A 27,976-nucleotide genomic window follows, 5' to 3' on the forward strand; every position below is an offset into this window, starting at 1 on the left:
TGAGTTGCAAATTTTAGAATTTAGCAGCAGCAGTCAAATTAAACATGCAAGCATGGAGACAGACTAATCGTCATTAAAAAAACATTAGTTTTTCTTCTATATTCTATTAACTTTTTATTACAAAAAAATAATAGGCATATCACGAAACTATCATTTTATCGAATAAACAGAAAAACGCCGTTTTTTATTTGAAGTGGGTGTGGTCATCACTTAATATGGGCGGAGCTTAAAGTCACGAGTGAGTGAGCTAGCTAGCTCTCTGTTTGTAATTGTTTGATCGACAGCAGTGCATTTTTCGCACGTGACTTTGTTTATTGTTTTCATTTTAGTTTTCTGAAAGAATCCTTGACGCGGACCGTCTTTGTGTTTAATAATCTTTATTTTAATCTATTCTGAATATCTGTAAGTTTGAAGTCGAGTAATAAATAAACAAATTATGTTGTCAAGGTACAATATGTTTATTTTATACTTAGTTCTAGCTGTCTTAATGATGGTGACAGCTCAACAATATAAACCAACCTGGGATTCTCTCGATTCCAGGCCGCTACCGCCGTGGTACGATGAAGCAAAACTTGGAATCTTTATTCACTGGGGTGTGTTTTCAGTACCTAGCTTTGGAAGTGAGTGGTTTTGGTGGAATTGGCAAGGTCTTCATAACCAAGAATATGTGGATTTTATGAAGAAAAATTACCCACCAGATTTTACATATCCAGACTTCGCCCCAATGTTCAAAGCAGAATTTTTTAATCCTCAAGAATGGGCAGAAATATTTCAGGCTTCTGGAGCAAAGTAAGTTTGTCAAAAAGATACAAAAGTGACAGCATTGATTAATTACCTATAAATATTATATTCGTAATGCTACAATTTAATATGGTGTGTTGGACACAATGTGTCGTAAATTATTCATCACCCATACAAAGAAAATAGTACTAGGCCTACAGCATAGCCTAAATTGATTTATAAATATTATTCTAAAAATAAAATAAAAAATGTGTGTATTGATGAAATTAAATTTATATGTCATTTATGTACTAATTTTCATTCATATACTTTTTAATAGGAATATATTGTGTGTTTTTATAGCCAAAATAATTTGAATAAATGATTAATTGCTGTGACTCAATTATTATGTAGAATTTTTAACATAACAGTAGCTTTTTTCTTCATATATGTAGATATATTGTTTTGACAAGCAAGCATCATGAAGGCTTCACAAACTGGCCATCTCACTACTCGTGGAATTGGAACGCTATGGACATTGGACCGCACAGGGACTTAGTAGGTAAAGTTACCAAAACGTAAAACCTATTTATGATTTAAGTTTTAGGGGTTAGCAATTGCAAAATATTATATTATGTTAATTGTTTGGTTAATTAATAATGGTTTCAAATTTGTATAGCGCATAATACAAATAGTCTCTATGTGCTGTGGACTGGATGTTATATTTTTCAACTACATGCTTCTCCCCTAAGGGTCACGTCATGTCAGTGCATGTGTGTACACTGGACCTATGGTTTATAGTTCGTATCTGAGACTTGTTCTACTGTAACCCTCCAATACACAACAAGACATAACGTCCGATAGAGGGTGGCAGGTAGAGAGAGATATATCAACGATATATCATATGTTATACTACCACCAGAACAATGGAGCGAGTGAGTCTCGAACCCTTGCTGATGTTGTGGCTGCCAGCCACAACTGGATTACGGTTCCACTGTCTAAACTGCTCGGCCACTCACTCACTTATGTAAAATATTCAACCTTAGGAAAGCTTTCTTTTTCCTTGATTATGGAATTAATTTACCAGCAAAAATTGTGAAAAAATGTGATTGTTATATGATCTACCAGATATAAAATTTAAGGTGTTATTAATCTTTTTAATTACAGGAGAATTAGCTGGTGCTATCCGTCAAAATACCAGCATAAGATTTGGACTGTACCATTCTTTATTTGAATGGTTTAACCCGTTGTACATAAGTGATAAGAAAAACAAGTTTAAAACTAATGAATATGTTGAGGTTGGTCAAATTTGTGTTACTGTACTTAGTATTTTAGATATTGTTTTTTTTCTTATTTCATATGCACCCAACATCGAGTAACTCGCCAATTACAGGATTGATAAACTATTTTATAATTTATCATGCTTATAGTGTATAAAGTGACGTTACAAGAGTGTGAGTTACAACCCTGTACCAGGTTAGGATTGAATCCTGCACTAGGTCAGGATTGTACCCTGCACTAGGTCAGGATTGAACCCTGCACTAGGTCAGGATTGAACCCTGCACTAGGTCAGGATTGGACATTGGGATTGGAAGGCAAGCAATGTTATTGTTGCTACAACTCCACTCCACTGTTATTTATAATGGTAAGAAAAAAAATAAGTGTATATATCTTAACCATCTATTCTCTTTGCCAGAAAATTTGTTTACCAGAATTGTATGAAATAATAAACAACTATAAACCGGATGTGTTATGGTCAGACGGAGACTGGGAACCAAGCTCATCCTACTGGAATAGTACCGGATTCCTGGCATGGCTATACAACGACAGGTAGGCCTTTAATATTCTTCAATTGTTCCCATACCGTTGGAATTCACAATATTGATATGATAGAGAAAACCACCTTGTCTTTAATAATGGCATGTTTCTGTCCTGTTTTTAGTCCAGTTAAGAACACTGTGGTGACCAATGACAGATGGGGAAGTGATGCCCTTTGTAAGCATGGAGGATATTACACATGTCAAGACAGGTATAATCCAGGTAAATGGGCTAAAAGGAGCCTAACATCAAAGCTGCTCGTGTTCTAGAAATTATCCACCCAACCATTTTTTATCCTACCCAACCATTCTTTCTGGTCAAAGGGGTGGGTGAGAGGTATGGTGCTCTTATTTAAGTGAGTATCAATACAAGGATGGATTCTAGGATAGAAGAATAGGACATCTTAAGGATATAATATTGACCCTATTCTTCTCCTAGAATTCACCCTTTACTACTATATTATTTATTTTAAAGAGTCTAAATATAGAGTCTATATAATTTAGTAGAGTCCTTTCAATTAACATGGTTTATTTATGGATGTTATGTGAGTGAGTGGCCGAGCGGTTAAGACAGTGGAACCGTAATCACGTAGCCATAACATCGGCAGGGGTTCGAGGCTCACTCACTCCATGGTTCTGGTGGTAGAACGAGTCTTCTCGGATAAGGACTATAAACCGTAGGTCCAGTGTACACAACTTGCTCGTGTGCACTTTAAAGAACCTAGTACATCTTTCGAGACGAGTAGGGGGTTACCCCGGTGTATTAGTACATCACAGCCACTGATCACCAACTGAGCCCTCTGGGAGATCAGTCTTTGACTGAAGAGGTCACCCAGTATAAAGATAAAACAAACAAACAAACAAATTATAGGAACATTGGTGTGTCGTACGGGGTGAGATGCATAGTATCTCTGCCTTTAGTATTTCTTTATGGCCTATGTGATTAGCAAGAGATCACTCTTCAACCAAAGCTTCCACAATACACCAATATCAATTTCTTTGTCATACAATATGATTAACACGGTTTATTTTTTATTTTCAGGTAAAGTTATCAATCATAAATGGGAGAATTGTATGACAATTGACAAGAAATCTTGGGGATATCGGCGCAATAGCCAACTTTCAGACTATCTAACAACTCATGAGATTATATCAACATTAGCAGAAACAGTCAGGTAATTTATTATTGATGTACAGTAATACAAATGAATGTTAAGCTCTGTCTACACTATCAAACTGATAGTGAGTGAATGGCCGAGAGGTAATGACAGTGGAACATCGACAAGGGTTCGTGGCTCACTCGCTTCATACTTCTGGTGGTAGAACGAGTCTTCTCGGATAAGGACTATAAACCGTAGGTCCAGTGTACACATCTACAGTAGCTCATGTGCACTTTAAAGAACCTAGTACATCTTTCGCGACGAGTAGTGGGTTACCCCGGTGTACTAGTTCAAACACAGCCACTGTCACAAACTCATCATATATATATATATACTGGGCCCTCTGGGAGAACAGTCTTAAACTGAAGAGGACCCAGTATAAAGAATAAATAATAATTAACTAGTTTGCTAAATAAAGTGTGATGTGCCCAAATATGGTAGTGATATGCCCACATATAGTGTCCATATATGGGCACATCACATAAAGTTTGATAGAGCTGTACAAATTGTCTCATGACCCTCGTGCCTTTCCAGGATTATGTAACATTATCTACTTTCTACATTTTAGTTGTGGTGGTAACTTATTAATAAATGTTGGACCAACTGCAGATGGACGTATTTTGCCGGTATTTGAGGAACGTCTCCGTGAGCTGGGTGATTGGATGAGGGTGAATGGGGAAGCAATCTATGGTACTAAGCCCTGGAGAGCTCAAAATGATACTTTGTCACCTTACGTCTGGTAAGATACTTTGGCTATAGTTCAGCCTGCTATTTATTCATTCATTTTATTCTATCATATCTTTTAAAGATGTATTGTTCCCCCAAAAACATGAAAAATGATGATGCCTGTTTGCTGTTTATTCTACATCATATCTTTTAAGCTAGACAAACATTAAATCGACCAAATACAGTTCCAAAAATTACCATCTGCTTTCATCTACCCCCTTAAAACAAAAGCTCATTATTCTACCAATAATATCCAGCTATGAGTATACTCAACTCATCATTTGTTTGCACTTTTTATAATTTTCTTTTAGGTATACAAGTACAAAAGATGCAGTTTATGCGATTGTTCTAACCTGGCCTAAGTCTGGCAACGTGACTATTGCAGCACCTAGAGTGTCCCCTAATACGTCAGTCCAAATGCTAGGCTACCCTACCCCGCTGAAATGGACAGTCACCAACAATCATACAGCAATCATTTTGCCTGTTATAACCCCAGACAGCCTTCCTTGTAAATATGCTTGGGTATTGAAACTGCAGAATATTGCATAATGTGTATGTGATGAAAGTTTGCTAGCCACACATGAAAAAATGAAATGAAGTAACATTTCCATGTTAGCAATGGCCACACAAAAAAAGTTACCAACATGCTTTGCATTAGCAAACAGCAAGTCAAGATTGTTGATATGAATTGTTTGATTATAGCAATATAGTAGAGATAATTACAGTATTCTAAGTTTAATAAGGAGGAGATTTATTATTGTAGGAATTTCACCAAAGACTTGGCATATTATATGCAATAGTAGAACATGGATTAGTGGTATTCTTTAGAGTATATAATATAAAGGTCTATTATCTATCATCTATTTAGGAAAATCATATGCATTTTAATGAAAGTCATTTTATATGTTTTACTGTATATACAATGTATAGACGGCGTGTCTTTTTAAAGGTCAACAATAGTTTTCACAGTACTATGTGTAGCATAATTTGTTTTATTAAATTTATTTCTATTAATAATGTTGTAAGCTGGCATATTTGTTTGTTTGAGAGAAAACACAGCATTCTATTATACTTCCTGAATGCAAGGAGATATGTAAGCGATGGGGGTAGGTGAGAAACTCCAGGAAAAGTGCCATTTATTCTGTCAATATTTCTTTCTAATTCTGTGACCGCACAATGATTTATTCTAATTATCAATTCAATGGAATATGCATCTTTGACTCATTTATTGTATTTCTTTTAGACAAAAAAAGCGGTTAGCACGTACTATCAATATCGATTCGAAAATTGATAGTACCTGCTACCGCTTTTTTTGCCTAAAAGAAATACAATAAATTAGTCAAGAGAGAGATGCATATCCTATTGAATTGGTGGCGCTGTTCAAAAAATTACGGTCGGCGCGGAGAGGATAGGAAGAAAAGAATGAGTTAGTAATTACACATTTTTGTCGTATTAAATGTTATTTTTTATACACTAGTTACACGATGTTAATAAATAATCAGCGTTACGCTGCTATACTACTGATATAACAATTATTTTGTCTGTTTTGTTACGTAAAATTAGCCTAGGCTGGCCTAAGCACGGCCGGTTTAAAATCATCCGACTTTTATAGCAATGACTTGATGCATTAACTGGTAAATTAAAGTCGTTTCGTCCTCTTCTTTTTCTTTAGTTCGAACAGGCCATGGAAGAAATTGAGATTTCATTCTTCCCTGGGCTTCAACTACTGTTATGTACACCTATGTAAGAACCCAGTTAGAACGTTATTTTCATAATAATGCGTATGGAACTTTTTGTAAATGTTATTGCAATTGTTAATATTGTTTCTATTTGGTTATCCGCACTTGGCGGATAACCTCTTGTTATTGTCAGGATCTTTTTTTTTTTTTTTTGGTTATCCGCTCTTGGCGGATAACCCCTTGTTATTGTCAGGATCTTTTTTTTTTTTTTCTTTTTTTTCTATTTTCTTCTTTCTTTCCAAGAATTTTGTTGCACGCATATCTCTAATTCTGGCTAACATAAGATTGTAAAACTTTGTCATAAGATTGACCTATATCTGTAGATGTGCAAGAAACTTAGATTTTTTATTTTCGAGTTGCGCAGCGTAGGTTACGCGCAATTTTATGAATTTCAATGATTGATCATAGATTAAAAACCAAAAGTCATTTTGTATTGAAACTTGGTGAAAATTTAAGTCATATCAAGCTCAAACTTTCTATGGATTAAAAATGGCATGTTGCGCAAAACGTTACGCGTGCACGCGCGTTTAAAATTTTAAATTGCGAAAATTCAACTTCTAATCAACTTTCTACGCGTTTCATGTCATTTTGAGCTTTACAAAAATTCCCACGCGTGCGCAATTTTTTTACGCGCGCGTGCGCACGTAGCTCAAAAACAATTTTTTTTTGCTTGATTTTTGTTCTTCCAGCCTTTTCTAGTAATTTCACCAATTTTTATACAATTTCGACTTAATATCACGTCATACGAGCACGTAGAAATTGACAATTTGCGCGCATTTTTGAAAAAAAAGTTCAGAAATTCGTCAAAATTATGCCTTTTTTTAAACAGTCATAAATTCTAAACTACGTGGTGAACTTTTTTTAAATTACATATTCTGGAAGTAGATGAGTTGTGTTTATCGAATTATGCATTAATATGGCTAACCAAACATTATAACGTCATCGTATGGCCACTCAAATATAAAATATAGAATTTTTTTCTCTTTCGTCATAGCTTGTCACATTTAATAGAGCGCATCTTTACTTATCCGTATTCCATTTCCCTCAATTTTTTTGTATTATCTAGGTCAATCAATTATCTTTTACATGATTTACCATTTTTTAAATTGTGATAACGTCATCATGTCCAAAAGCGTCAAAAACTTTGGTCACTTATTTTCACCTATTCTGAACTGTATGTAGTACGTATACAGTATAATAGTGTATACTGTATACTTAGACGTGACGCAAGCTAGAGAGCGCACTAAAAATTTTTCAATGGTATAAGCGTTTTTTCTGTGTGCAATATTCTAACGTATGACGTGCACGTGGCGTTTGCACTTCGGAAAACCTGAATCAAATTCGATTATTTTTGTCTTTTTTCTTTTTTTTTTCTGGTACGAGTGAAATTAAAAAATGCGCCAAATTAATTTCTATTTAATTTGCGTACATTTCAGGTCACTTTGAGCATTTCAAAATTATCTAAATTGTTTGCGGTTTGCGCACGCACTTGTACGCACAGCTCGTACAAAGCGTAGAAAAATTTTTTTTGCAATTGATTTTTTTGGTCATAGGCCTACGTTCACGATTTCTTTCATTTTCATGCATTTTTATTGCAAATTAACGATGCACTTGCATGTTAAACTTTATAAATCGTGTGCTAAAGAATGGGTAATATAATACGAACTTGTGCAAAAATATACTTATTTTGATTCAGTTCTAGCTTCTTAGGATGGCAGGTTACCCATTTTTTTAAATGTATTATAGAAGCTAAATCAATTAATGTACAATTTGCACCTAAAGGATGTTCTGGCGTCACCATATGGCCACTCGAATTTTAATGATAGATTTTGTATTAGTTAATCCCATTTAATAGAGCGCATCGCGCTAATGCGTTTTAATGTTCTTGACAAATCAATTTTCTTTTACACATGAGTTAACAAAGTGACCCACGTGATTAAAACTTAAGGAAATTATTGAATTGTATATATGAAGTCTTATACAAATTTTGTCTATCTGATTTCATGACGTCATTATATGGCCAGTTGAATTTAAAAAGTCAGATTTTCATCTCTTTCGTAAAAATTAATCGTGTTTAAAATAGAGCGCATCTCAAGTTAACGTTCCCAAAATTTTTCAAATTTGTATTAATGTAATTATTTAGATAATTAAATTATATAACATATACAGTGTATTCTGTAATATGCTGTCATAAAAATTTTCCTATGGGATGCTGCGAGGTGATGCTATGGGGTCATGCTATTAGGTCATGGTATGGCCAGTAATTGGAAAGGTAGGATTTTTATTTGTTTTTTGGCATAGTTCATCACATATTACGCATCTCAGTTGTACGTGCCAAATTTAATTATTATTATTTATATTATATTATTTAATTATGTTATCGTTGAGATGAAATATTTTCAGAAAATAAACATACTTTTATGTTTCATTTTGATGACATCAAACAATTTTTTCTCCCGTAATTTCAGTTCTAAACACAATAATATATTACAGTACAACTAGTTACAGAATTAATTATGTGTGAATAATAATAGCAATTTATTGTCTCCTCTGGTCTATGTATTGATCCAATGGAATCTCAGTTACAGTGAAACTTACTCCAATAGATATAAAAGATAAAATAGATAAAACTAATATCACCACACCATAACTGTTAAAAATAATCTTTTATTTCAAACAAATTGAAGAAAATTTACAATAAGTATAAAATAATTTATATGTATTTATAAAAGCTTTCATTGGTTATTGCAAATTGTACCAAATTGTCAACATATAGTAGCCTTTTTATACTATACAGTAGTTTATTTCGTGATCAGTAATTTTACTTTACATTATATACATGTTAGTTTGTCAGTTGTAGATTCATTACACTTTTATTTTTTGATTTATTTATAGAAGATTCTTATTTTTTTAACAATCATTAATATAATTGATAATTTAATCATTTGCCGCGTTTAGACAATAGTTATGAAAGAGCGAATGACTGCATTACTGACTGCCTAAAAATCCGGATCCTATTATAATTGAAGAGATGAAACCATTCTATTGAACACCTAAAAACCAAAACAAACAAATTTTTGCAAATGAGCAAATTTATTTTATTTATTTATTTTATTTTATTCAGTTAACAACCAACAGCAATGAAACCGCCACTAACAGGTTGAATCTAAATTACTGTATTAGCATTGGTAATCGTATAAAACAAAACGTATTTTCTTCTTCTGTTAAATGTAACTTTATTTTTAACATTACTTGAATACCGGTAGACATAGCATATTCAAATTCAGAACAATATTTATAATAATATATCTCACTTAAAAACAAGATTAAAATGTATTTACTCACCAGATATTGTTTCTCCTATACAGGAGAATGACATGGCTTGAAGTTACAGATTATTCACTGCCACTCGTGCATAGATAATAAATCGATTATTTTTGCAAATGAGTAAATTACTGTATTAGTAATTTAATGTGGTCCTGGATATATAGAAAAAATAATATAAAAAACAATTATACAACTGAAATTATGTATAGACCTAATGAAGTATTGGCAATCGTATAACACAAAACGTATTTTCTTCTTCTGTAAAATGTAACTTTTTATTTTTAACATTACTTAAATACCGGTAGATATTGAAAGATTATTATTTGCACAGATTGCAACATTACATATTCAAATTCAAAACAACATTTATAATAATATAACTCACTTAAAAACAAGATTAAAATGTGTTTACTCACCAGATATTGTTTCTCATATACAGGAGAATGACATGGGTTGAAGTTACAGATTATTCGCTGCCTCTCTTGCATAGATAATAAATTGATTATTCTTCTTGCAAATGAGTAAATTACTGTATTAGTAATTTCATGTAGACCTGGATAGATAAAAAAAAAATAATATAAAAAACAATTATACAACTGAAATTATGTATAGACCTAATGAAGTATTGGTAATCGTCTAAAAAAAAACTTTCTTCTTCAGTAAAATGTAACTTTCATTTTTAACATTACTTGAATACCGGAAATATTGAAAGATTATTATGTGCACAGATTTACAACATTGCATATTCAAATTCTGAACAATATTTATAATAATATAACTCACATAAAAACAAGATTAAGATTAAGATTTCGCCTATACAGGAGAATGAAATGGGTTGAAGTTACAGATTATTCGCTGCCCCTCGTACATAGAGAGTCAAATGATTTTCAGCTTGTTTTTATCAAATTGGTTTTTTTTTTCTTGATTTGTTTCCAGTTTTGTTTTCAATTCTTAAAAAGTTTTTATAGTATTCTGCTGGATGATTTTCCTGTTTATTATATATTAATATATTTTTGACGTTCTTGACCACGCTTGCACATAATTATAGTGATAGGCCTAATAGTATTTCATTTTGGTTTTTCAGTTTTTCTCCATTTCATAATGTAAGAATGTAATGAACAAGTTGAAATAATAATGCTATGCAAGTTCAGTTTCTATTTACTAAAATATAATTCAAATACTTAAAAACCATTGATGCAATTAAAATTTAATTTGAATGGCTTCATGATAGCTATAATAAATTGGAATTACTTCAGCCTGTACTGAATCAAGACCTTTGCTATAAACATGATCAATCAATGTATTGTTTTCAGTTGTAGAACATGTAACATGTTGTTTGTACTCATTCTCTGCCATTAAATTATTCACTCTGGAAGATTGTTTGAAAAGATTTTCATTAAAATCACCCATTACAATACATTTTGTGCTCATTTTATGTAACTCTTCCAAATGTTTTCTCAAATTTTGACAGAATTGATTAATATCATAACTTGGGGGTCGATAAATTACTGACACGGCAACAGAAATCGGACTTGTTATTAAAAATGAAACTGCTTCAATATCATTATTACATATGTTTAATCTGCTTGAGGACGTATTCTTTGCATACACTGCAACTCCACCATGAGCCTGATGTTTTATTTTGGAACTGAGATCATTTGTATTAGAATACGAATCATACCTTGCTTGGTGATACAATTTATACGGCTCAATGCGTACGTCAAAAAAATCATCATCCTTGTTTAACCATGTTTCAGTTAGACATATGATATTAGAATTCATAAACAAATCATTACACTGAAGATCAACAAAATGTTGTTTAAGCCCTTGAATGTTATGTAACATTATTGAAAATCTAGAAGCCGAATCATGACCTTGTTTATCACATTGTACGTATGAATCCATATTATTTAAGCACTTTTTTATGTTTGGATCACAATAAATCAGACTAGGTTTAAAATTTTCAATAGTAAGTCCAGTTATTGAAGTAACACGACTGAGGCCTACATATGCTTGACCATGCGTAAAAGTATCTTTAAGGCAAACCACTGCTTTATCCATTGTCATTCCTTGCACTTTATGAACTGTGCATGCATATGCTAATTTGAGAGGAAATTGTTTTCGACTGTATTTTTTCCCCATAGATTCTTTAAACATTTCAATTGCCTGAATACCAATGTCATTATTGTCAAATTTTACTTTAATAGATACTGGTTCGGTGTTATGATCAGGTTTGACTATTTCATCAACATGTCCCATACATCCATTCGTTAAGCCTTTTTTAACATCTACATTTTTAATCAACATCACTCTGGCATTAATTGCAATCCACAAATAGTTTAGTAAACTAGTTTGACGTGAATTCCGAGGTTTGTCACAATTTTTGCTCTGTTTCTTGCTATTTACTACACTATCTTCTGCTTTAATGCATACAATGTCTGTACAGGTTTTGTGCAACATTTTTTTATTCCATTCATCAACTTGTTTGTTGCGTGGGTAAATATGAACAGCATCTTCACATTCTTCACCTGTTTCACGTGATTTTAGAACTAATAAATCGTTATCAGACAAACAATCATGTTTTTCTTTTGTACGCAATTTGTTTAACAATAAAGCAAATTGTTTATCTTCTTTTTGCCTCATGATTTGATCTAACTGTACTTGCTTAAAGTTATCTATCCACAGTGAGCTTTCCAATGTGTCTTTATATAACGAACTGCCCATCACCGGGGGTAACTGATAAAAATCACCAACAGCAATTACTGAAATGTAACCAAATGGACTATCGTTGCGTACTTGTTTTATTTGCCTTAATCGTCCGTGGATATACCAAAGTAACCTTTGATTTACCATTGATATTTCATCTATAATAACAATTTGCAACTGGCCCAATTTATTACGAAGTGCACTTATTTTTTCTTCTCCAAGTGGTTGATACGGAAGTGAAATATTAATCGGGATAGACAAAGCGCTATGAATTGTTTGGCCTTTAATATTATATGCTGCGATTCCTGTAGGAGCTAATTTCAATATTGACAAATCATCGGGATTTTCCATAATCTTTCCAAGAATACGTGTCGCTTCATTATAAATACAATTTACCAAATGACTTTTTCCTGTACCAGCGCCTCCAGTTATGAAAGTGTAAAATGCTTCAGGTTTGTTACCATTAACTTTGTCTAAACACCATTGTCTGGTCTTATAAAATATATGTTGTTGTTTTTCATTTAAAGATCGAATCATTTTGTTCAATTCTGGTCTTGGAATATTAGATGAATTAGACTCTAATTTAGATGTAGGATTTTTTTGAATTCCAAAATCTGGAATGAAAAATTCATCTTCTTCATCATCAACCTCTACATTTGGCTTTGGGTTGTCTAACCTTTCTTTTTCGCTTTCTGGACATAATAGGCTCCATGCATCTTCTTGTGGTCCAAATTTTGATAAACATTCCTGTGCTTCTTCAACATCATCAGCACTTTTTTCATATTGTTCCCTGTTTCCATGAACTATTGACTTTACCGTTTGTAATTGACAGCCACATAATTTCACACATCCTTTCTCATGAAATTGTTCATACGTTTCAAAATTTGGAGGTTTTAACTGTTCATCTTTTCGAAATGGTAGAAATAACTGAAGTATACTCAAAAAATATTTCTCAGGTGCTGTATCCATTGGAAACCGTGGGTATCTTACTATAGCATTACTAGTTCGTGTTCTTTTTTGGATGAATCCCAACTGTTTTTTTAACTGAAATACATTCTTTTTTTGTTTGTTTCCTTTCATTTCTGATGAACTCAATATTCTATATTCTGAACAAAATTTTGCAAGGCACATTTTATTAAATTCAGAACTATTAGGTCGAGCTTTATATTTGTCGATCTTATTTGGCAACCATGCACTTACATCATCATCTTCTTTGTTTTTAATTACACTTAGTGGTAAACTCATTCTGACAGGGTTAGGTCCTACTGGGATAAATTCAACTTTCCTTGAACATTCTTTTAATCTTAAACTACAAACACGATAAATACTTTCTTGTGCAGACACTTCTCGATTATTCATATAAACATTACCAAGTTTTCGCAAACTTTGCCTAGCATCTTCATTGCCTTCTTTTACTTCTGATGCTGCATGATTTAACAGTAAACCCATTTCACGTTCAGATTTTGACATATATCCTATAACGTAAATTATACATGCATATACATTTGTAATATATTGAATATCCATATTAGCATTCCATGCTCTCAATAAGGAAGGATTATATTGATTTACCCACACATCTTGAGGGTTTCTCTTTATAACTATTTTTTCCTCAGTAGCTACACAATTATTTGCTTTCTCAAATGCACTCTGTGTAATACCTAAACTTTGGAAAAGTTCTATTGCATTTTTATATGTTTCTTCATTAGTCACAGCATCTTTTACTGAGGTTAACAGCTCCGTTGCTTTTTTATTGTCATCATTATCATCATTGTCTTTATCCACAATTGTAGGTCTCATAACAAATGTATTTCCAGAAGGTTGTCTGGGAAAGTTAAATCTGCAATTTGTTCCCTTTTTTTTACATGATTTAGAATGTCTTTTACTGTGAATTTGCACACTTTTAACAGTTTCATTCAGTTCACGATCTACAGTTTCACATGGCACAGCACAAGAAATATATTTATCAACAAAATTAATAACTTCATTATCTTTATCTGTACCAAAAATAGGAGCATTTTCAACCCATACTAACATATGAACATGTGGACTTCCTCTCATTTGAAATTCAATTCGGTAAAAATAATCTACGACTTTACCAATAGGCTGTGCTTCAGACAAAATTACATTTTTCAAAAAAGTATGAAAGCGTTTGTCAAACATTCTTGCAACAGTCACCGGATTTGATTTCAACAAATTACATTTATCTGCCCATTCCAATTCTTCAATGTTTCTTTGGTCTCCTGACTGATTTAACAATGTCGTCATTATTTCTTTCCAACGGAAGTCAGCACTTGAGAATGAAAGAAAGAATGTTGGCTTTCCAATCTGTCTAACCATTGCTATTATATCTTTTTGTGTAGCTTGCCAGTACGGTGGAGTTCCACGAATTTGTTTTAAAAATTTATAACCCTTATCAGATTTTAAAATCTCCTGAATTTTGGTAACATTTTTTAAATCGGATACAGTAACTTTGCTAAAGTCATCCTTTTTACTTGACCCTTTTCGCAATGCAATGGAAATACTAGATAAAATTTGTTGAAGTTCATATAAAGATTGAGCATAAAATATGAATTCTGTATTTTGTGCAAACCTGTTATCTATATGCATTAATCTATTGTGAAAATAACGTCCAAGTGTTATTTTAACATCTCTCGTATCATGGAATGTTGGTTGTCCTGTTGGAAATAACACTGGAAATGATTTTGCTTCATTGCTTTTATTACTTAATAATGCAATAGGGCTATTATTTTCACACGGTGCACAACAAATTATTTCATTAAAATATTCATCAACCAAATTTTGTCGCATGTCAACAGGTTGGAGACTTGTATCAAAGGTAGCACCACACAATTGGTCTTCTACTTCTACCTCTTCTTCTTCAATGTTTTCTACACATGTTTGATTTTCATGTACATTAGTATTTGCATTTTCGATGTTTTCTTCAGATAAATAATTATGCCATTCTTCATTAATAGCTATGTCAAAATAGCACTTGTTGTGATCTTGTAAATATCTAAGAGCTTGAATAACATTGGCAGTGTTAACAAATTTATATTTGTAATAACCTTTGTAAGATAACTTTCGCTTCAATTTTACAGATATTAATTGATCATCAACCTGTGGTCTAGGCAGCATTTTTACAGTTTCAATAGTATTTGATGGTACACATACGACTGGTCCATGTATTCCATTCTGTCCACCTTTCGGTAAATTCATTAATTTCATAAAAGGAATGTTTAATCCAATCAAATGCTGCTCTAAATTATTTAAACACCTGAGCTCAGGAGGAATATCGTGTAGTTGTAAATTGTTTGAATTGGCTTCTGCAGGAACTTTCCCGTTTAACATTTTCCTGTGGCATGTGAAACAATTCCATAAACGACATCTTGGTGATTCGACAAATTGACAAGGTTTATTACATTCATTATTGCAAAGATGCAAATACTTTTCATTTATACAAGCCTTATTTTTGTATTTAGCTTTGATGCACTTCATAACTTGATCTTTGAATAACAATTTAAAGCATACACAACAAACATATTCAGGACCACGAGAAACTGTTTCCCTGAAGTTTTCTAAAACAATATTAAAATTAGTGTTTTCTGTTTTGATTTTTTCCCGATTTTTCATATTTTTCTTAATGATTTTTTTCCGGAACCCTTCATCACCATGATACTTTTCTGTAAATCTTTGCTTACATCTTTGACGAAATTTTGAATTCCCTCGATATTTCTCTGCCAATTTATGCTTACAGTTTTGTCTAAATTTCAAATTACTCCGATACTTTTCTGCCAATTTGTCTTTGCATTTTTGCCTAAATTTCAAATTACTCCGATACTTTTCTGCCAATTTGTCTTTGCATTTTGTTCTAAATTTTAAATTACTCCGATACTTTTCTACCAATTTATCTTTCCATTTTTGTTTAAATTTCAAATTAGTCCGATACTTTTCAACAAATTTTTCTTTACAGTTTTGTCTAAATTTAAAATTACTTTGATACTTCTCTGTCAATTTTTGGGTAATGTTTTCTCTGAATTGTGAATTACTACAATACTTCTGTGTTAAATTTTGTTTCAAATTTTTTCGAAATTGTGGATCATTGTGATATCTTTCCTTATTTCTTTGTTTATTATTTTGCCTAGTTTTATGTCTAAACATTGTTTCATTGTTGTATCTATTCTTCATTGTTTCTTTTTTGGTTGTTCGGTAATCCAAATCAATGTTGTAGTTATTTTTAGCTTTATTTCGTACCTTAACATTATATTCAGGTTCACATCTATACTTTTTGTGTTGTCTTTCTCTGTTTTCTTTCCTTTTTTGGAATTTATAATCATCATCACCATATCTTATTTTTTGCGCCTCTTTTACTTTGCGTTTCTTTTCCTCTCTGTATACAGAATCACTTTCATATTTGTTTCCGGTTTCTTTTATTTCTTCTGAATTATTTTTTTTTTCTCTTTCCCGTTTAATTTTCTGTCGATTCTTTTCTATTTCTTTTCTAATTCTATAAGATTGTTTTCGTTTTCCGCTCAATATTTTTACTTTGCTTTCTGAACAAGGTTTTTCATCAGTTTTACTCTTTTTGTGTTTTGGTTCTTTGTCTTCAAATGTGTCACAAGTTTCTTTTCCAGTTTGCTTTCGTTTCTTTGTTGTAGAATTCTTTACCAAAAAAATCGCCTCTGTATTTGACAGTTTATTGTGGGATGTCACATTCATATCAACTTGTCCTGTTGTTTCCTGAACATTATTTTGACTCACATTGACAGATTCTACTACATTAAAATGCACATTCATGGTGTACAAAATATATATACCATTGTCAGTTGTAACATCATCTATTCTTCCCGGCTTTTTAGCAGAAAACAATTGCCACGTCAAAAGTTGATCATTAAATGAATAAATATCTGTATTAAGCAAGTTTGCCATTGCACTTATTTCAGTATTGGATGCCCACGTTCCATTATCCATTACTCTTTTTTTAAACACATATTCCTTAACTGATCTATATTCGTGACTAAATGTATTAATAAATAAGTCATCAGTTTCCAATAAATGATTAGTAATTGCTCTTCTTAAAAATAAATGATTATCTTCAGTCCCAGAAATAATGTATGAAATTGCACGATAAAAACAATTACCATCACCTGTAATATTTGTAATTTGAAGAGGATGTCCAATCTGACTAGCTCTGTTAATACCACAATTCATATCGGTATGTTCACAATGAATGCCTAATTTATTACACATGTTTTTCTTTTGTGCTTCTGAGGTAGGAATAAATTTAAAATTCTCGTCAGGTCTTTCTGCATACTGAACATTAACAATTTCAATATCACTATCACTTTGCCATCCATTACTTGATGAGACATGACCTTCTTTATTATGTTTTTTGCCTTTAACGTTAGAATCAATATTCTTGTCTGGTAATCTTGTACTACATTTATACTGATAAGAGGTACTAGGTTCATCAACGTCGACGTTTCCCAAGTTTCTTTGTTCACAATTATCATCGAGCACAGAAGCGGAACATAACATCATAGACTTATTTTCAATATTTACACCAGTCAGTTCAAACTCGGTTTCATGTAAATTACAGTTCATTGACCTTGCTAATCTTATACAATAATCGTACACACCTTGCCACGATGGACTGTAAAGTAAAATACTCTTTCCATGTTCACTAACACAACCAAATCGATCTCTTGCATGTGGATCAAATATAAGAAATCCATTTACACGTTTGATAATAGAAAATGTGCTTCTGTTGAAATTCATAAAAAATGCATCATGTTGGTGTAATTCTTGTTCAAGAGCTTGGTTTAATGACAAGGCTCCATATTCAGCCATAAATTCGAGATTCCCATCTATTATGCCAAAAACTGATTCTTTGGGAGATATTACAAATGTGTTATCCAAGATATCCAATTCTTTCGGCAGTTCAGAAATCATTAAAAGGTCCTCGTGCATAGTGGAATCTTTCTGAATGTAACGGTACAACTCGTTTCCAAGAGTCAATATTGTATCAAGGTCTTTGGTGTAAAATTCATTTCCATTCCTCTTTGTAGAATAAAGAATAGCTACAAGACTATTTGCAACACACTGTTTACCACTTGCAAAGCCAAATCTATAATTCCCTTGATTAAAATTACCCTGTGCTACAGTTATATTTTCATTACTATTATATACTTGTAATTCATTTATTGATTGTGTTTTCTGCCTTTTTCGTGTATTTTTTTGTTTTGGTACATCATCGATTATCAATTCTTCCGAAAAATTACTTTTTGTTAAAACTTCAATATCCACATCGATAGTATGTTGGTCACATTTAGGTTTAGTATGGGACCTAATTTTTTCAGTCACTGCTTTTTTGAATCCGTCATCAATTATCAATACTTCATTTTCCTCAAATTCACAACTTGCACATGTTTGATTTTTATGATCTGTACCATTACTATCAATTATTCTACTTCTGTCATTCATTTTGCTATTATTTTGTGCTTTCGCATCGTCAGTCGCTGTGTTGTCGTTTTCTACAGTACATTCCATTTTAAAATCCTCGTCAGTTTTCGTTTCAGAATTGTCATTATTACCCATGTTCTTTATATCTTTCATAGTATCGCAATCATTCTTTAAATTCACATTACCTTGTGCTTTTTTGTTATCAATCCTCTTAGTTTTGACAAAACGACCCTTGTTATTTCGTAAACGTTTCGAACCACCACCTGATTGTTGTTGTATTCCGTGCGTTACTTTTGTATTTTTCAAATCATCACACATAGGCCTACCACTGTCGTCAATTATTGTTTGTGAATTTCCCAATATATTCGTTTTACCATTTTCTTTGTTGTATTCTCTGTAAGTAGTTGTATTCATATTCCATTCCATTTTTTTATTATTTTGTCTTTCATAGAAATCTTTTACACCTTTGCCAATATATTTTACACCTGGTTCTATACTTATACCATTTATAACGCGCTTTCTCCTTTTCTTATTTCCTCTATTTTTACATCTTTTTTTTCTGTTGTCGGTTCTTTTCTTTGATCTTACTCTGATCCAATCACTACCAAGTAAATCTTCACTTTCTGTTTGTTGACATTTTAATATTGCATTATTATAACGTTTTTCTTTATTTTTCGTTAATTCTGGAAAGTCTGAAGTGACAGATTCATCAGGTTCTAGAATCGTATATCTATTGAAATGACAGGGAATACCTATTTCGCCAAACATGTTATCAACAAAATTATTATTCCCACACATTGAACAAATCCAAATTACCCGGGAATTACATAGTTTGTCTTCAAAAACATCTCTTACACATTTCACATGAAAATATTGACTACAACAGTCACATGTTATGCAATTGTCGTCTACTTTCACTTCAATATTACAGAAATCGCATGTATCATCAAACTCTGAAGTGACATCTGTACCATAAGATAATATGTTTATGATATCATCAATTATTCCTTTAAATTCTGTTGTATCTTTCATAAATTCACAATTGACATTACCTGTATCATCATTTCTGTCGTCTTTGACATTCTCAGTTGAACAGCATTCATCAAGTAGGTCCAAGATGTCATTAACAACTATTTTAAATTCTGCTGTCTTATCCATAACTCCATTATTAACATTACCAGTTGTATTGACAAAAATATGCTTTTTACTTGTAACTTCTTTATTCACATTCTTACACAAATAAATTATCATTGTAAAGATAATCAACAAAAAGATACCAACTAATGTTATGAATTCCATATCCATTATTCAAAATTTGTATAAGAAACAAATCTACAAATTTCTTCAAATTAATAAACTTTGTATTCTGCAATTCCAATGAATATTACAATTAGGTTCTTTTTATCAATTCAAGAAATTCTTGCTAAAACAAAATAAATTATTAAAATTCCAAAAACAATTCAATTTTATATTGTCTTTTGTTTCTATGATTTTTAATTTTTGTCCTAATTTTTTTTCTTTTAATATATTTTTTTTTTATCTGCTTTTTTTTCAATAGTTCAATTATACAATTTCACTGAATAAAAAAATTAGCTTCTGCTTAATATTGGCTTGATGAAATACTCTATATTATTTTTAACTTCTCTTTAATACTTGGTTATGCTAAATAGTTTCAGATTCTAATTTTTATTCTTTTTACAATTCTACTTAATAACAGATTCAAATAAAAGTGATCTTTAAATCTTCTTTAATTAATTCTTTTGTAATAAACTCTGTTTAATATTTATTTCTTTATAATAAGCTTCTGTTTTATTCTTCAAACTTTTGTTTATATAATCAAACTTTAACTTTACACTTTTGCTTTTGCAAAAATGGTTTTGTAATAAACTTTTGTTTATTAGTTGTTTCCTTGTGATTAACTTCTGTTATCTTCAAGGTTTGACACTTTTGCTTTTGCAAAAATGGTTTTGTAATAAACTTTTGTTTATTAGTTGTTTCCTTGTGATTAACTTTTGTTATCTTCAAGGTTTTACACTTTTGCTTTTGCAAAAATGGTTTGTAATAAACTTTTGTTTATTAGTTTTTTCCTTGTGATAAACTTCTGTTTACTTCAAGGTTTTACTGAATGTTTCAAAGATACTTTTAAAAAATGTTTAAAAAGAAATTGTGCATAAATATTAAAATTCGGTAACCCCTCGTAGAAACTCTCTTTGGAGAGTGGATCTTTTTCTAAAGACCCGGATCTCTTCTGAGATCCAGTGGGTTTATATAAGACAGTCACCTACAATAAAAGAAAAAAAAAAGAGTTAGTTATTAATTTTAAGATACACTGTACAGTACTAAGAATTTGTAAAAACACTGATTTATCTACTGATTCAATTTATAATATACACATCCCCCTTGTGGAATGTAACATGATCTATTGGGCCTAGCAAAACAAATTAGGACCAACTCACTACTAAATTCAGGATAGACCCATTTTATAAAATTGCAAGTTTGTGTCTGGAGAAACTGACCACCACATTTATGTTAAAAAGGATGATTGTCCCAAATTTTGAAGTAAATTATGATAATATATTTGTGACTTTGGTTTATACAATATAAATAAATCACTATAGAAGATATTTTGACCTAAAAATATGTCAAAACTTCATTACATGGAATGTGTCGGAAACAAATTCTTTCATAACAATTTCACCTTCACAATTTTTCAACTTCTACGAAATCAACTTGTATTTTTGTTGCTTTTAATCAAACACTTGTATCAAATGATAATTCACATAAATTGTTATATTGTAATATTCAATAAAGTCCTAGTATAAACATATAATCTGAAAATAGGTTTAATTATTCAATGTTCTAATATAACAGAATTTTATACACAAAAATATTTGGTCACTCAGTATTGTAAATTTACAGACAACACATGTTTATCAATTAAGGGAGGGCATAAAGTAAGGAAAATATGTTTTTTCCGTTTTACAAATAATTTTCTAATACTCACAGCTGTAACTGATACTGTATATTTTCTGTACAACTACAATCTAAAATATAAAAGGAAAATCATTAATAATTGCAATAAACAACATTAACACTTTTTCAAAATCAACATGCTTCTTAATCGAAAAAGTAAGAAATTTCCTCAAAATGACTTTAGGTATGGGCCGGTTGATTGGGGTATACATGTTGTCTTAATACTAATTTCATTTAATAATTTATTCACAAACAATAAAATCTGAATTATGTAAATGTTTCATAATAGAAAATGCCTACAAAATGACAGGCAACTGTTCACGAAGTAAGGAAAATATGTTTTCTCCATTTAACAGTTAATCTACTAATACTCACAGCTGTAGCTAACACTGTATATTTTCTACAATCTAAAAAAAACAAGGAAAACATTGATAATGGCAATAAACAACATTAACCCTTTTGCTAAATCAACATGCTTCTTAATCAATGTCTGAAAAATTAGGAAATTTCCTCAAAATGACTTTGGGTATGGGCCGGCTGATTGGGGTCTACATGTTGTCTCAATACTACTTTCATTTAATATCTCATTCACAAACCATAAAATCTGAATTATTTAAATGTTTCATAATATAAAATGCCTACAAAATAACAGGCAACAGTTCACAAAGTAAGGAAAATATGTTTTCTCTGTTTAACAGATAATCTACTAATACTCACAGCTGTAGCTCAAACTGTTTATTTTCTACAATCTAAAAAAAAAACAAGGAAAAACATTGATAATGGCAATAAACAACATTAACACTTTTTCCAAATCAACATGCTTCTTAATCAATGTCTGAAAAATGTAGGAAATTTCCTCAAAATGGCTTTGGATATGGGCCGGCTGATTGTGGCCTACATGTTGTCTCAATGGTAATTTCATTTAATTGTTTGATTACAAACAATAAAATCTGAATTATGTAAATGTTTCATAATACAAAATGTCTACAAAATAACCGGCAATAGTTCACAAAGTAAGAAAAATATGTTTTCTCCGTTTAACAGATAATCTACTAATACTCACAGCTGTAGCTCAAACTGTATATTTTCTACAATCTAAAAAAATACAAGGAAAAACATTGATAATTGTAATAAACAACATTAACACTTTTTCCAAATCAACACGCTTCTTAATCAATGTCTGAAAAATTAAGAAATTTCCTCAAAATGACTTTGGGTATGAGACGGCTGATTAGGGCAGGCAACAGTTCACAAAGTAAGGAAAATATGTTTTCTCCGTTTAACAGATAATCTACTGATACTCACAGCTGTAGCTCAAACTGTATATTTTCTACAATCTAAAAAAAAACAAGGAAAAACATTGATAATGGTAATAAACAACATTAACACTTTTTCCAAATCAACACGCTTCTTAATCAATGTCTGAAAAATTAAGAAATTTCCTCAAAATGACTTTGGGTATGAGACGGCTGATTAGGGCAGGCAACAGTTCACAAAGTAAGGAAAATATGTTTTCTCCGTTTAACAGATAATCTACTGATACTCACAGCTGTAGCTGAAACTGTATATTTTCTACAATCTAAAAAAAAAACAAGGAAAAACATTGATAATGGTAATAAACAACATTAACACTTTTTCCAAATCAACAAGCTTCTTAATCAATGTCTGAAAAATTAAGAAATTTCCTCAAAATAACTTTGGGTATGGGCCGGCTGATTGGGGTCTACATGTTGTCTCAATACTACTTTCATTTAATATCTTATTCACAAACAATAAAATCTGAATTATGTAAATGTTTCATAATACAAAATGTCTACAAAATAACAGGCAACAGTTCACAAAGTAAGAAAAATATGTTTTCTCCGTTTAACAGATAATCTACTAATACTCACAGCTGTAGCTCAAACTGTATATTTTCTACAATCTAAAAAAAAAACAAGGAAAAACATTGATAATGGTAATAAACAACATTAACACTTTTTCCAAATCAACAAGCTTCCTATTCAATGTCTGAAAAATTAAGAAATTTCCTCAAAATGACTTTGGGTATGAGACGGCTGATTAGGGCAGGCAACATTTCACAAAGTAAGGAAAATATGTTTTCTCCGTTTAACAGATAATCTACTGATACTCACAGTTTTAGCTGAAACTCTATATTTTCTACAATCTAAAAAAAAACAAGGAAAAACATTGATAATTGTAATAAACATTAACACTTTTTCCAAATCAACACGCTTCTTAATCAATGTCTGAAAAATTAAGAAATTTCCTCAAAATGTCTTTGGGTATGAAACGGCTGATTAGGGCAGGCAACAGTTCACAAAGTAAGGAAAATATGTTTTCTCTGTTTAACAGATAATCTACTAATACTCACAGCTGTAGCTCAAACTGTATATTTTCTACAATCTAAAAAAAACAAGGAAAAACATTGATAATGGCAATAAACAACATTAACATTTTTTTCATGAGTATATGTAAAACTATAATTTTTAATAGTTTGGAAAATATTATAATTGTCAAGAAGGTGCATGGTTCTTAAATTTAAAAATAAATGTTGTTTTTCGGTAACAATCCGACAAAATCATTAATAAATGTTGGCCCCTCTCTAATATTTCTATGTTGATTAATTCAATTTTTTTAAACTATATACTATATATTTTGATTATTGATTTTAAAGCATATTGAAATAAATTTTAATGTAAAAATGCTGGTTTAGCTTACTGTAATAACACTGGTCACAGACTGACATGTCAGTCTGTGACTAACTCGGTAACAACCAGACACTTTTTAATATCATATAAAAATGTAAAAATAAGGTTTTAAAAAAAAGTAACCTTATGAGTGTATGTAAAGCTATAATTTTTAATAGTTTGGAAAATATTATAATTGTCTAGAAGGTACATGGTTCTTAAATTAAAAAAATGTTTTTTGGTAACAACCCGACAAAATTATTAATAATTATGTTGGCCCCTCCTTAATATTTCTATGTTGATTAATTCAATTTTTTTAAACAAAATCTCAAACAATATATTTAGTTCTTTAATTCTAAAAAGAAATGACATGTATAAATTAGGATTTAGTTGTCTGTTATAGGATTTAAGTAAACCTCATATTGTTTTATTTTTTAAGTTTTCTAAATATCATTATTTTAAATGGAAATATGTCTGTATATATCTCATTTTTTTTTTACCACTTAAATATCCTGAAAGTATATAACATTAGCTTTAGTTTGATATCAAACATGTTAAGACTGCTAAAAGTTAAAAATTTTCAAAATCCAAAAAAAAAATTGTGGAATTGCCCTACTAATACTCACAGCTGTAGCTGAAACTGTAAATCTTCTGTTAATAAAAAACAATTACAATCTAAAAAATACAAGGAAAAACATTGATAATGGCAATAAACAACATTAACACTTTTTCCAAATCAACAAACTTCTTAATCAATGTCTGAAAAATTAGGAAATTTTCTTAAAATGACTTTGGCTATGGGCCAGCTAATTGGGGCCGACATGTTGTCTCAATGGTAATTTCATTTAATAGTTTGATCACAAACAATAAAATTTGAATTATGTAAATGTTTCATAATAGTATAAATGCCTACAAAATAACAGGCAACACTTCACTCCCAATCATGAGAACATAAATCATCTCTACAAATTATTTATTTTATGTTCACTATTTACGATATTCTAGAGATTATGAAGTACTGTAGAAACAATAATGTTATTACTGTACATGTATCTCTTCCAACTCTTTAGGAACTGATACAACTAAAAACTAGGCCTAGCCCCTAGCTAGGAGGCCTAGGCTAGTAGTAGGCATAGAAGAGAACTTCGCAAAAAGCAGACTCAGCTTGCTAACAATGCTAAGTAGAGTAGGCTATATTATACCGGTATTTAATTTTAAGGCATGGTATTCAAGATAAAGTTTGTTAACAAATTAGGAATTAATATACGCCGTGGTTAGGATTCCGGCACCGGAACTCAACTGCCCAGCGTTAGGGAATCCGACACGCTATTGCGCATGCCCAGAGCGAATTAATTATAGCTTTGCACTTTACCGCGCACCACACCACCGAGAGAGTCGGAGTGTTATTATAGGAATTTACTGTAGCCTCCTATTGCCTATAGTTAGTCGTTGCGCGAGCGAGAGAGCGATGGATGAAACTTGGCCTAGCCTAGGCCATATGAATTAATAATTAAAATACCACTACGCCACGCGTTAAAATAATTATTATGATATTGCTAAGAATCAGCCTATCTATCAAAGAATCGTAATGCTGTAATTTTATTAGACAAAGTGAATAGCGTAGCGACCCCGACTTCCCAAACGGTTCTGTTTTTTTCACATCATATCCGCGCGGCGGCTGCCGTCAACAAATCAACTTATACGCATGGAGGGTACCTCCATGGTATACGTGTTATGCGCGATTTGAACGATTTGCGCAATTTAAAATTGCGCAAAAAAATCCTTGCGCAATTTGAAATTGCGCAAAGAATTCTTGCGCAATTTAAAATTGCGCAAGGATTTTTTTGCGCAATTTCAAATTGCGCAATCAACTTGCGCAATTTCAAATTGCGCAAGAAAATCTTTGCGCAATTTTAAATTGCGCTGCACAATTTGTAAATTGCGCAAGATAGTTCTTGCGCAATATGACACCTTTGCGCAATTTGAAAACGAACTGTAAATTTTCCCATACATGGCTAGGCCTAGGCAGAGGAGTTTAAAATTTAGTATTTTATTATATAAATAAGACCATTTCAATGAAGATAATGTTTAATACTCACTTTTTAAGTTTTTAATATTAGTTTAATAAGCTAGGCCATGTAACCTAGTCAGTATCAGTAGTCCAGACCCTAGCTAGGCTAGAGTAGTATAGCCGACCGCCCGCGCCGCGCCCGCCTGGTGGAACACCACCGCTTCGTTTTCCTTCGTCGGTTCTTCGACGGTATGCTAACTTATAACAATATTTGCACTACTAAAATAAGGAAATGCGATATTTATCTTTAATTTTGAATCATTCTTAGAAATTACTATATAAATATGGGTGTGCATGATTTCACAATCTGTCGAAAAACCTTGCGCAATTTGCAGATTACTTGCGCAATTTAATACGTTGCTTGCGCAATTTGAAACACATGTTTCAATTCAAATTGCGCAAGGATTTTTTTTGCGCAATTTCAAATTGCGCAAATCGTTCAAATCGCGCATAACATACGCATGTTATTACAGTATAATGCGTTATATGAAATCTTTTATTTTGTACTTGAAAAATCATAAAACTAGTCATGAAGCAACCACTTTTTTAATTGCGAAATAAATAGGCCCCTGGTCACATTTTTAGCTGGTAGGCATCTATGCCTAGGCTAGTTCGCCGTGGCGCAGCTATTAATCCATCGCTGTTTAGTCTGTAGATGGATCGAGTATATAGAGAGTCGCCGATTACCTCACTCTGGGCATGCGCAATCGCGTGCCGGATTCCCTAACGCTGGGCAGTTGAGTTCCGGTGCCGGAATCCTAACCACGGCGATTAATATATAGTTATAAGCCAGATGCAAAATGGAACTAGGCTAGCGTCACTATGCCTCTACTACAGTACTGTACAACTAAACCTAGGCTAGGTCTAGGCCTTCCTGAAGAGGTAATCCGGGACACGGCTAGGCCTAACCTAGCTAGGCCTGCCTAGGGCCTAGGCTAGGCCATTTCATTTTTATGGCAAACACAAAAACAATTAAATATTACAAATCAACAATCCAAATTAATCAAAATATATCTTACCTATTTCTAACTATTATATTTAACACAATTGTGTTTAAACTTTTTTAATATAGGCTATATGTTCGTTTTAACAATATAAAATTGCAAAGCAATATCGGGAGCAATACTAGGCTATAATATTACAAATCCAACATGGAGGTGTAACCACGTTGTTCTTTACTAATATGGCACGCAATCGTCGCCAAAAGTAACATAAATGCTGTAGGCCCAGACACAATTCACCACACTTTCACCATAAAAGTAGAGAGCGCATAAACATTTTTTCAATGGATGGCATAATCGTTTTTCTGTGCGCAATATTCTAACGTATGACGTGCGCTGCGGATAACCTAACTCGTCCGTAGTGACGAGTTCAAATCTAGTATTTATTTCTTTCTTTCCACACTTCTCTCCCATTTTTTGTGGGCAGCGTATCTCTAATTCTAGCCAACAGAAGATTGTATAACTTTGTCAAAAGATTGCCCTATATCTGTAGATGTGCAAGAAACTTTTTTTTTCAAATTTCGAGTCGCGCAGCGTTAGTTACGCGCGATTTTATGAATTTCAATTATTGATCATAGATTAAA

General features: G+C 31.8%; 2 protein-coding genes and 2 long non-coding RNA genes across 5 annotated transcripts in view; 2 read left to right on the top strand and 2 right to left on the bottom strand.

The window, feature by feature from the left end:
• The first annotated feature begins 319 nt into the window (after positions 1 to 319).
• LOC140063170 (alpha-L-fucosidase-like) lies at positions 320 to 5,622 on the top strand. The gene is made up of 8 exons (XM_072109647.1): positions 320 to 789; positions 1,176 to 1,282; positions 1,888 to 2,018; positions 2,417 to 2,550; positions 2,663 to 2,760; positions 3,580 to 3,712; positions 4,266 to 4,436; positions 4,735 to 5,622. The coding sequence occupies exons 1-8, from the start codon at positions 437 to 439 to the stop codon at positions 4,970 to 4,972; spliced, it is 1,365 nt and encodes a 454-aa protein (XP_071965748.1). The 5' UTR covers positions 320 to 436; the 3' UTR covers positions 4,973 to 5,622.
• Positions 5,623 to 5,797: 175 nt separating this feature from the next.
• Positions 5,798 to 27,976, top strand: part of LOC140063180 (monocyte to macrophage differentiation factor 2-like) — a 54,337-nt gene continuing 32,158 nt past the window's right edge. The window contains exons 1-2 of one of the 2 annotated variants that reach the window (XM_072109658.1): positions 5,798 to 5,849; positions 6,096 to 6,166. The gene's annotated coding sequence lies outside the window, so the exon portion shown is untranslated. The remainder of the gene's footprint in view (positions 5,850 to 6,095; positions 6,167 to 27,976) is intronic. The other variant, XM_072109667.1, reaches the window with a different exon arrangement.
• LOC140063163 (uncharacterized) lies at positions 20,559 to 22,037 on the bottom strand. The gene is made up of 3 exons (XR_011847578.1): positions 22,006 to 22,037; positions 21,662 to 21,701; positions 20,559 to 20,938 (listed from the first exon to the last, which is right to left on the bottom strand). It is a non-coding gene; the product is annotated as an uncharacterized lncRNA (long non-coding RNA).
• LOC140063165 (uncharacterized) lies at positions 23,178 to 27,911 on the bottom strand. The gene is made up of 6 exons (XR_011847579.1): positions 27,411 to 27,911; positions 24,947 to 24,995; positions 24,005 to 24,036; positions 23,766 to 23,797; positions 23,523 to 23,554; positions 23,178 to 23,209 (listed from the first exon to the last, which is right to left on the bottom strand). It is a non-coding gene; the product is annotated as an uncharacterized lncRNA (long non-coding RNA).

The sequence above is a fragment of the Antedon mediterranea genome, chromosome 1, assembly GCF_964355755.1.
Source record: "Antedon mediterranea chromosome 1, ecAntMedi1.1, whole genome shotgun sequence".
NCBI classification, from domain to species: domain Eukaryota; kingdom Metazoa; phylum Echinodermata; class Crinoidea; order Comatulida; family Antedonidae; genus Antedon; species Antedon mediterranea.